This window comes from Haliotis cracherodii, unplaced genomic scaffold (assembly GCF_022045235.1).
Source record: "Haliotis cracherodii isolate W230 unplaced genomic scaffold, xgHalCrac1.p SCAF_34, whole genome shotgun sequence".
Taxonomy (NCBI): Eukaryota; Metazoa; Mollusca; class Gastropoda; order Lepetellida; family Haliotidae; genus Haliotis; species Haliotis cracherodii.
This window is the reverse complement of record NW_027266291.1, coordinates 103,078-115,207: the sequence shown is the minus strand read 5'-3', so window position 1 is coordinate 115,207 and position 12,130 is coordinate 103,078. Positions and strand designations below refer to the sequence as shown.

The following is a 12,130-nucleotide window of genomic DNA, read 5'->3' as shown; positions in this document are numbered from 1 at the left end:
GACCAGGGTTTGTCTTACGAATACGTATAAATGTGTTCAGAGAGCGTATATGTTACTTGGTGTCGGCATATTCAACATTCCCTTTCGTACCGGAAAACCGTTGTTGTCCCATGTGAAATAACTCCACGCCTTGGATATGGGCAGCCTCAAAGTCTCTCAAAATCTGAAAAAATATTGTGCATATAATAATTATAAGTGTGAATTACTTAATAAGCCTTATAAAATGCACATGAAGTATTAGGTCAGTGTGAAATGCACTACCAAATCCTCCTGAAGCATATATATAACAATCTCATCCTACCGGGTACCCATTCGGTGGAGGGTGAACAGAGGCAAATGTGGAACCAAGTCACTCGCAAGGACACGTTTCCAGATGCTAATAGTTCCTGTATAGTTGCTATGAAGTTATTAACTGCCAACCTTGATCTGACCTCCAAATGTGTCAAATCCAAACAAGTCACAGAGGTACTGATCTTCCGGCTCGTTGACACTGCACCCGTCTTCCGGTATCACGCCCTCTATGAGGATGTTCCGACTCAGCAGCCCCACTTCCGCCCTCTCGTCAACACCAAGAGTTACCTCCCCATAGTGCATGTACTGCAGAGGCTCTGGAAGAATATGATTTCGCCATGAGTAACAGTAGTAACGCTTCAATGTACATCCCATAACACGAAAGAAACTCGAACTCGAATATTTAATGCACAGTTGGCCCAGTCGTCAAAGCCGATATTCGCTGTGCAGAGTTGCGACATATAGATCATTGAGATATGAGTGCGAATAACTCTATGACAGTGACGTTTGTCGAGATATAAGTGCGAATGACTCTATGACAATGACGTTTGTCGAGATATGAGTGCGAATAACTCTATGACAGTGACGTTTGTCGAGATAAGAGAGCGAATACCTCTATGACAATGACGTTTGTCGAGATATGAGTGCGAATAACTCTATGACAGTGACGTTTGTCGAGATATGAGTGCGAATAACTCTATGATAGTGACGTTTGTCGAGATATGAGTGCGAATAACTCTATGACAGTGACGTTTGTCGAGATATGAGTGCGAATAACTCTGACAGTGACGTTTGTCGAGATATAAGTGCGAATACCTCTATGACAATGACGTTTGTCGAGATATGAGTGCGAATACCTCTGACAGTGACGTTTGTCGAGATATGAGTGCGAATACCTCTATGACAATGATGTTTGTCGAGATATGAATGCGAATACCTCTATGACAGTGACGTTTGACGAGATATGAGTGCGAATACCTCTGACGGTGACGTTTGTCGAGATATGAGTGCGAATACCTCTATGACAATGACGTTTGTCGAGATATGAGTGCGAATATCTCTGTGATAGTGACGTTTGTCGAGATATGAGTGCGAATGACTCAATGATAGTGACGATTGTCGAGATATGAATGCGAATAACTCTATGACAGTGACGTTTGTCGAGATATGAGTGCGAATAACTCCGTGACAGTGACATTTGTCGAGATATGAGTACGAATACCTCTATGACAATGGCGTTTGTCGAAATATCAGTGCGAATACCTCTATGACAGTGACGTTTGTCGAGATATGAATGCGAATACCTCTATGACAGTGACGTTTGTCGAGATATGAGTGCGAATACCTCTAAGACAGTGACGTTTGTCGAGACATGAGTGCGAATACCTCTATGACAGTGACGTTTTAAGTAATGTTTTAAATACCTGTGAAACAGATTTGGTTTACTTCACAAGAAGGACAACTCTTGATGGTCATTTCTTCAGCCTGTCTCCAGTCGAAGTCGGTGGATGCGATGACGACTTTGTCTCCTGAATAACCCATGTTTTATACAGGAAATCGAAATCCAATATACAATGAATCAAATGCAATACCTTTAATGAAGCAGAAATAAGATGACCCTGTTATATTGTCTAGATTTTCCTGATGCCTTAAAGTAATTAACAGGTGCATAAAGCGTTTACAAACACTGAAATTATTTGTTTCAATTGGTTATTGCGTGACCTAGTTTAGTCACAGACGTCCATGCACCTTTCGACCCAGCACAGTGTTATTTTATAACACGCAGTTCAAAATTTATTTCTGATTAATGCTAGTTCCAACCGCGTAGCTGCATAGCTCACCTGGTCTCCACTTAGATACGTCCGCGTTGACTGTGATACAAGGAAAGCGTGCTTCTTGAGGCACGGACATGAAGTTAATGCCTTTCGTCATTGTTTGATCTATATATACTTTGCTATTGACCAGGAACTGATAGCCGTTGTCGTCTAGAGACAGGTAACCAGTCTCTCTGTATCCGCCAGTATTTGGGATGGAGACGTGTATTTCCCGGGTGGTACCAGCATCACCTGTAAATACAACTGTCATTAACCTGTGTTTCCTAACGTTGTTCCCGCAAACATGCGTGGTTAACGTTTTCAGGTATATGTTTGTTGTTTTATGCACCAGTCGGTAATGTTCCAGCGATATACATTTAAGTGCAAAACCAAAAACCTGTGTCGTAGTAATCAGTACCAACCTTTGTCGCAGTAATCACTACCTACTCGTGTCGCAGTAATTACTACTTACCTGTGTCACAGTAATCACTACTTACCTGTGTCACAGTAATCACTTCTTACCTGTGTCGCAGTAATCACTACTTACCTGTGTCACAGTAATCACTACCTACCTGTGTCACAGTAATCACTACCGACCTGTGTCGCAGTAATCACTACTTACCTGTGTCACAGTAATCACTACCTACCTGTGTCGCAGTAATCACTACTTACCTGTGTCACAGTAATCACTACCGACCTGTGTCGCAGTAATCACTACTTACCTGTGTCACAGTAATCACTACCGACCTGTGTCGCAGTAATCACTACCGACCTGTGTCGCAGTAATCACTACTTACCTGTGTCACAGTAATCACTACCTACCTGTGTCTCAGTGATCACTACCGACGTGTGTCGCAGTAATCACTACCTACCTGTGTCGCAGTAATCACTACCGACCTGTGTCGCAGTAATCACTACCTAACTCTGTCGAAGTAATCACTACCGACCTATTTTCGTTATGAAGGCATAAGCCTGTCGACCAGTGACTGCGCGGATGGCTGATGACGTCAGACCCCCAGCAGACTCCAGTGTTTCGTACACGGCGCTCATGTCCCCGGTCCCCAGTTCCCCTTGGATAGCCACAGCAAGGATCTTGTCATTTGGGATATCTGGGGGGAAAACCATTAATTTTGGCGATGTAAGTCAAGAAAGTTTAATGGCGCATTGGTAGTATTTCAGTTCCTATATCAAAGTCATATTTGTCTTCGAACGAAAAGTAATCGGTACCCTGGGTGTTAAACACAACACCACAAAAAGGGGTAAGCATGTAATTTTGTCAATGAAACACTATTCCAAAAATTAAATTTCACCAAGAGAATTTAGGACCGTATCTAGCCTTTCAATTGTAATCAAATAAATGTCCAGGATGGCTTTTGTTTCCAGACATTCGCGCGCCCAATCATGGAAAATTGAACATATGCTTACAGACATGAGATATTTAGCACTGTGTCTGAAATGTTTGAGAAACGTTCATTTATGGATTCGACTTTTTATCCAACTGTGGTGGAAGTTCGTTCCATATTTCATCCTTATTTGGTTGTTGTGGTGACTAAAACATACCAGTAACAAAGTCTTTGAACTTGACGTCTTCGCCATCCACTCCATCGCCTGTTCTAAACAACGCAAAGTCCCACAGAGAGCCGTCCATGTTGAACACTGTGACGTACAAGCCTTTGCCATCCTCTTGGTTGAACTGACTTTCCTGTAACATGGCAACACAACAGGGCTGTAATTTTGCAACACTATTAAGTTGTAGACCCATTAAGGTCCGGGTAGAGAATAGGTTGCCTAACGGGAGGCGACTAACGGGATGGTGGTCAGGGTCGCTGACTTGGCTGATGCATGGCATCATATCCTAATTACGTAGATCGCTGCTCTTGATGCCAGTCACTTTACAGACCGCAGTCATATAGCTGGAATATTGCTGAGTGTGGCGTTAAACAAACAAACAAATCAAGTTGTAACATAACAGCGCCACCAAGTTGTAACATATCAACACTACCAAGCCGTATTATATCAACACTACCAAGCCGTACCATATCAACACCACCAAGTTGTAACATAACAGCGCCACCAAGTTGTAACATATCAACACCACCAAATTATAACATATCAACACTACCAAGCCGTATCATATCAACACTACCAAGCCGTATCATATCAACACTACCAAACCGTATCGTATCAACACTACCAAGTTGTAACATATCAACACTACCAAGCCGTATCATATCAACACTACCAAACCGTATCATATCAACACCACCAAGTTGTAACATATCAACACTTCCAAGCCGTATCATATCAACACCACCAAGTTGTAACATACCAACACTACCAAACCGTATCATATCAACATTACCAAACCGTATCATATCAACACCACCAAGTTGTAACATAACAGCGCCACCAAGTTGTAACATATCAACAACACCAAATTATAACATATCAACACTACCAAGCCGTATCATATCAACACTACCAAACCGTATCGTATCAACACTACCAAGCCGTATCATATCAACACCACCAAGTTGTAACATACCAACACAGCCAAACCGTATCATATCAACACTACCAAACCGTATCATATCAACACCACCAAGTTGTAACATACTAACACTGCCAAGCCGTATCATATCAACACTACCAAACTGTAACATATCAACACCACCAAGTTGTAACACATCAACACCAAAAACCGTATTATATCAACAGTACCAAGCCGTATCATATCAACACTACCAAACCGTATCATATCAACACTGGCAAGCCGTATCATATCAACACCACCAAATTGTAACATATCAACACTACCAAGTTGTAACATATCAACACTACCAAGCCGTAACATATCAACACAACCAAACCGTATCGTATCAACACAACCAAGTTGTAACATATCAACACTACCAAACTGTAACATATCAACACCACCAAGTTGTAACATACCAACACAGCCAAACCGTATCATATCAACACTACCAAACCGTATCATATCAACACCACCAAGTTGTAACATACTAACACTGCCAAGCCGTATCATATCAACACTACCAAGCCGTATCATGTCAACACCACCAAGTTGTAACATATCAACACAACCAAGCCGTATCATATCAACACTACCAAACCGTATCGTATCAACACAACCAAGTTGTAACATATCAACACAACCAAGCCGTATTATATCAACACTACCAAGCCGTATCATATCAACACAACCAAACCATACCGTATCAACACAATCAAGTTGTAACATGTCAACACATCCAAGCCGTATCGTATCAACACTACCAAGCCGTATTATATCAACAGTACCAAGCCGTATCATATCAACACTACCAAACCGTATCATATCAACACTGGCAAGCCGTATCATATCAACACCACCAAATTGTAACATATCAACACCACCAAGTTGCAACATATCAACACTACCAAGCCGTATCGTATCAACACAACCAAACCGTATCATATCAACACGACCAAGTTGTAACATATCAACACTACCAAGCCGTAACATATCAACACAACCAAACCGTATCGTATCAACACAACCAAGTTGTAACATATCAACACTACCAAACTGTAACATATCAACACCACCAAGTTGTAACACATCAACACCAAAAACCGTATTGTATCAACACAACCAAGTTGTAACATATCAACACTTCCAAGCCGTAACATATCAACACTACCAAGTTGTAACATACCAACACTACCAAACCGTATCGTATCAACATTACCAAACCGTATTATATCAACACCATCAAGTTGTAAATATCAACACCACCAAACCGTATCGTATCAACACAACCAAGTTGTAACATATCAACACTACCAAGCCGTAACATATCAACACTACCAAACCGTATCATATCAACACTACCAAGCCGTATCATATCAACACTACCAAACCGTATCATATCAACACTACCAAACCGTAACATATCAACACAACCAAACCGTATCGTATCAACACAACCAAGTTGTAACATATCAACACTACCAAGCCGTAACATATCAACACAACCAAACCATACCGTATCAACACATTCAAGTTGTAACATGTCAACACTACTAGGCTGTAACATGTCAACACTACCAACTTGGTGTTCGTGTGTTACATCTTGATAGCGTTGAAATGTTACAGCTTGGTAGTATTGGCATATTACATCAAGCTGTAACACACTAACTCCAAACCCGTGAAGATCCGGGTTAGAATAGGTCTTCAGCAACCCGTTCGTGCTTTAAAAGGCGACTATGCTTGTCGTAACTAACGGGATCGGGTGGTCAGGCTTGCTCACTCGGTTAATGCATGTCATCGTATCTGGACCAGATTATTTACAGACCACCGTCATATAGCTGGAATATTGTTGAGTGCGGCGTTAATCAACAAACAAATATTACCGAGTGACCAGACAAAGTTGACATTTTCACTCGTGGCTGTGTCTCTCATGAAAATGTCAACTCTGCCAGGTCACGGGATGGGATCAAAGCGTGATTTGACCAACAAAGGGCTACTATATATTTTGAGGCTGTAAAGAGAGCAATATCTTTTATCGAACAAACTGAATTAGTGTAACACTATCGGGATGCATCTCTCACACTTGCTGATTCCAACTCTCGGCTGCTTCATCAACACAACACCAGGTGCTTCAATACTGATGTAAGAAGAGGTGCTAACTGTAACGAAGTGAGCGAGTATGATATAACGAACTTTGGGAAATACTCCAGCAATATCAGTGGTTGGAAGTTTGTTGGGTTTCACGCCGCTTTTAGCAATATTCCAACAATAGCAAGTCGGGGAAACCTGGGCGGTTTGGGAATTGAACCCAGATCGTCGTATTAATAATTTAATGCTGGAAGTTCAATTTGAATTCCAAAGCTTGTAAACACAGCTCACCTGAAAGTTGAAGAGATTTTCACAACCATCAGTTGGCGAGTATGCGGTCTTGATCAGTTTAGTCCAAGATGGCTTTTCTTCCCCATGTATTTCTATGGTCCCCCCTGCGTCTACACCAATAAACTTTCTACCGAAGCCTTGAACGACCAGCGTCGAGTTGCTTTCACCTGGAGCATAAACAATTGGCAGTTAACTGTTGCCGAATGACATTTCCTAATATCTGACCTCAATGGAAAATGAAAAACTGTCCTCAAAATCTAGAATCCTAACTCAACTGAATGATGGTTCCTAATTATAGAATAAAAATTGTGACAAAATTGTCGGTTCACAAAGAATCAATAAAGGTAACTGGATGTCGGTCCTCAATATTACTGGCGTCTTGCGTGAACTACTTGATGCTACAAAAACATTAACAACTAGGTAATGAAAAGGCTATTTACATGTCTTTATACGGAAAATAAACTCGTAAGAAAGCTGACAAGAGCTTTACCTATAAGTCTGATGTGAGTTTTCCTGGTGAACCTGCAGTCTTCGCTGCCGATCTGGAGGCGGCCTCTGATGAGGATGTAGCTGACACAGACGTTGAGGTTGTCCACGTCGCCCCAGACTAACGCTGCCCCTGCTTCGATGGTGATGGAGGACAGACAGGGCGGGGATACGTTCAGCAGGAGCTTCTTGCCTGGAAAACAAAATGACGTATTCCTAATCTTTACCAGAACTCTGGCGCATTGATGTAAAAAAACTTCATTCCTCTCTTTGCAGAAGTACTTTTTAGCACAAATGTATCAACTGATTTAATATCGCAACACCAGTCTGTATGGCCAGGACAGCAAGACAGGGATGTAGGTGCTTTGAATCTTACCTCTATTATATGAGACAAAGGTTTAGAACCTGACTTCATGACAACACCTACCATGCACCATGGCTATACTGTTCCCAGTCACCTTATAAGACTTTCAATATTTTGAAACACTCAGCAATTATAGACGATTACTTTATGCTTTTAAAATTTTATATCAACTTACGTATGTGTATATCACTGCCAAACAACATATAAATTAAAACCTCATATACATTTTAGCCAGTGATGCAGTATAATCCGCAGTGAAAAGTTCTTTCCCTGGGCGAAATAACTTTGAGAAGATATACACAATTTCTCAGTGCTATGCTTCAATACCTCGCTATCTGATGCACTATTGACAACGAGAAAATACGTCAGTGTATTTGCATAATACGATTGGCATATTTGGAATGAATGTTTTTGGGACTATTGTTGAAAGTACACAAACTTTACGACCAGTCTCTAAAACGCAAAAAGGCCTCAAGAAAGATTCTGTCAATGTTTAAGATATTTCAATGAATGACATCAGTATTCAACATGAGATTCAAAGCTAAGTCAAATATGTAATGAAAACAAGGAGACTGTATTTGGAAAATTCAGGACATTTAAACATTCGAGATACCGATATTTGATAACATGGGAGAGAAACAAATATGATGGATGTGCCAAATATACTCAGCAACAAAAGTTCCCGTGACACCAATATTTTAGTGTATTTTTCAAACAAGTAAAGTTTGTTTTTCAATATTGTAGAACATGTATGGAATTAAGTCACAAAAACGCAGCTGCTACAGAAAAGCATGCATTCCATGCAAAAGTTGACTTTTATGCAAGCCCCATGCATTTCACTACCCAAAAATGGGTATAAAAACATGTGCGTTAACGGGATTCCATATGCATTGTTTAGCATCGTGCTGACAACAATCACTCAGAAAAACAACAAAATTACGCAATTATTCAACATTACGAAATGCCACGCCTGTCCGAAAATGAGCGTCTGCGGGCCATTGGTGTGCTTGAAGCAGGATCGAGTCAACGTGATGTTGCAAGACAATTTAACGTCCACAGAATCACCATCAGATGTGCAGGGATTATCGCCAGAAGACCCGCCAGACGTCCCATTTTGACAGGAAACCACCGTCAAGCACGTCCATGGCCATGCAGTGGGGACAAGTTCTATTCACTGACGAGTCTCGTTTTCACCTCAGCCACAGCGATGGAAGGATTCGAGTGTACCGACGTCGAGGTGAACGTAACGTCAATCATTGTGTCATGGAAGAAGATCGGTTCGGGGGGCGGTAGCGGGCAGCGTTATGGTATGGGGTTTGATTACAGCAAGACAGAGTGCATGTTTGATAGTGGTAGGGGGACATCTCAATAGACAGCGCTACCACGATGAGATCATCGGCCCTGTTGTTCTACCGTTTTTGCGTCGTCATGGCCCAGGCATTACCTTTCAACATGACAACGTCCGGCCTCATATTGCTAGACTTGTTTAGGATTCTCTTCAACAAAACAACGTGAATGTCATCCCCTGGCCGGTTCGCTCCCCCGATCTCTCACCAATCGAGCACATGTGGGATGAGATGGATCGGCGCCGCGTGTGACACTCCAGGAACTTCGAAACATGATATGGAGAGATATCCCACAGGACTTTGTGCGACGCCTGGTCCATTCCATGAGACGAAGATGTGTTGCTTGCATCGCAACCAGAGGTGGACACACACCCTATTGATTTGTAAATCGACATTTTTGCATGTTCATGGGTAGTACAACAAGATCATTCAAATAGTTTAATTTAAAAAAGCAGAATATTTAGACATGTTCAAATCATAGCGGTCTCTTTGGTGTGTACCTTTCATTACCATGGTTGGTACATATCGAGGATGCTGCGACACAGCAGAGATCATACAATAGAGGGACGGCCCTCCCCTACAGTACGCTAAACATATTTAACACAATACTATACGGTGAAAGTGGGAGACTTCCTTTGTAGATAATTATATACCTGTGTGAAAATCATGGACACGACTCTTATGCAACTTTTGTCGCGATTGCAAAAGAAATGTTCCAAAATGATGTTATTGTGGTACGACTAATTTGGTCATGAAAAATAAGAAATGTATTCGTAAATTCCGATGTGGATACCGATGGAAAGTTCAAGAGGGAGAATACAAACAGTTATTTATTAAGTAAGTTAAAAGACATGTGCTTCCAAGGATGATTGTCCAAACCAGGTCAGATTGATACATTTGTGAAATATCACATTCGCAAGCGCCCTAAACACTTGACTTCTTTGTGTACAATCTGGTGGATATATCAATGTTGAAGGTGGAATCTGCAAACATTGTCCTTCTTTCTTGTTTGTCCGCGGTAGACAAATAAAAGTGAGAAACATTCGCGCGTTTACTCAAATGTCCACAAATTCCGTCTGTTATGAGAACTATGACAGCTTGAAATACTGATATTTAAAACAGATCCTTTCTGTGTCTTTGTTTCACGCATTTATTGAGGATGTAAAGAAGTTGCAGATGTCATATCCAAACAATGAAATTTATACCCTGCTATGGCACTTGAAACAAAAGACTGACATTAACATATATATGCAGATATGTACTATGACAAATGTGAGCGGTTAGTGGGTAGCCTTATTTTGAGATAACAGAGTTCGACGAAAATATACGTCTGTGTGCTTGATTTACCTGATGGAATAACAACTTGGTCATCTTCTACAGGCAGTACCCCCGATGTCCAGGACGTTGTGTCCCCCCAGTTCTCCAGCCCAGCCTCTAGGTGGGGACAGGTACTTTCCCCCACCCCCACGGACAAACATACTATAGCTAGCCGCAGCAACACTCGCATCTTGGGTGAATGGTTATAACATGAATATACGGTCATATTTATAGTCAAGGGGTTCCGCGGACATGACGTCACAGATGAAGCTGACTATTACTACATAATCCCATCGTGTGCTGGGTGAACGAGTCACAGTTCACCGTCAGCTGAGCGTGAAGCGTTTGGTTTGCAATAAACAAATGAACAATACAAACAAGATATAGATAAGCCAAACACTTGAGGCCATCGAGCGGACAGACGTTTTGATTACAATCTCTACCTGTTATGCTCCCGATAGCCTCGATAATACCGTACTTTCATAACTAGCTCAATCAAATCATGCAATTGGTATAGATGATAAATAAGTGCATCCTTTTTGATAACAATGGTTGTTACCCATGATAAGAACGTGTCTTATATTCAGTTGGAATGATTACGACAATGTTGTGATGAATAAATACTAGTATGTATTACTGGGTGTAAATAGGTAAATATGACAAATATATTTCGTTAGGGTGACAGTGTCAAACAAAATGTGACGAAAGCATGCATTCCCGGTAACAGTGAATAAATATGATCAATGCACATCTGTACATATCTACCAAATAGTGACAAAAGTGAAATCAGGTGGAATTCGGTAAATACAGCAAATAGATATCTGTTATCGCATTAATGTTGATAAATTTGACAAATACGTGTCAGCATATCAGGAGAATATGACAAATACAGGTACAGACAATAGGTCAATATGACATGTAAAAAGAGGTTATCACGCGAGTGTGTTTGGGGATGGTAAATATCCTGCATTAGGAATAAACATTGTATTTAGCGAGCCTTGGCGAGCTAAATACATAGCGATTATTCCTAATACAGGATATTTACCATCCCCAAACACACAAGCGTGATAACCTCTTTATCATATAATGTCATTCTTTAATTCTGTGTTTCAAAATCGCTTTCCCTCTCTCACAAACATTACCGAAACATTGCGAGTTTTCCTGGAATGCGCGCATTAATATTTATTACGTCACAGGGTAAGTGATGTGTCAGTCGGACAGTGGCAGGAGCCAATATAGTTCCAACTGAAATCTGTTTCTTATACAGTGGCGAAGCAACATATACGCAAAACACCAATTGTTTTTAATTGCCTTTCGCGGCAATCCATCGGTCTTACCGCTAGAGTAACTGCCCTTTGTCAAAGGGAAGCTACTCTAACCCTAGTCTTTGAGACGTCACGGCCACGATCAGACGTTGTTGACAGTCGGTCTGTCCTGTCATAACGTTATGAAGTGTAGTCAGATGTAAACACAGCGACAAAACGAAACAAGGTAACAATTCAAACATATTTCGGCCAAATCCAACTATTTTAATTTGTGGAGAAGGTTTCAAGCCGCAGAGGTCTACAAGCACAGATATGGCTACTGATCCCGCTTGGCT

At 41.2% G+C, this 12,130-nt stretch overlaps 1 protein-coding gene across 1 annotated transcript in view; it reads right to left on the bottom strand.

Annotated features, from left to right (window-relative positions):
• Positions 1-10,990, bottom strand: part of LOC139477699 (cell surface hyaluronidase CEMIP2-like) — a 32,289-nt gene extending 21,299 nt beyond the window's left edge. The window contains exons 1-9 of the mRNA XM_071260079.1: positions 10,561-10,990; positions 7,508-7,696; positions 7,018-7,184; positions 3,666-3,807; positions 3,053-3,214; positions 2,133-2,357; positions 1,716-1,820; positions 421-608; positions 91-163 (exon numbers count right to left, since the gene is read on the bottom strand). Coding sequence (XP_071116180.1) covers positions 91-163; positions 421-608; positions 1,716-1,820; positions 2,133-2,357; positions 3,053-3,214; positions 3,666-3,807; positions 7,018-7,184; positions 7,508-7,696; positions 10,561-10,756 — 1,447 coding nt within the window. The 5' untranslated portion in view covers positions 10,757-10,990. The remainder of the gene's footprint in view (positions 1-90; positions 164-420; positions 609-1,715; positions 1,821-2,132; positions 2,358-3,052; positions 3,215-3,665; positions 3,808-7,017; positions 7,185-7,507; positions 7,697-10,560) is intronic.
• Between the last annotated feature and the right edge of the window lie 1,140 nt (positions 10,991-12,130).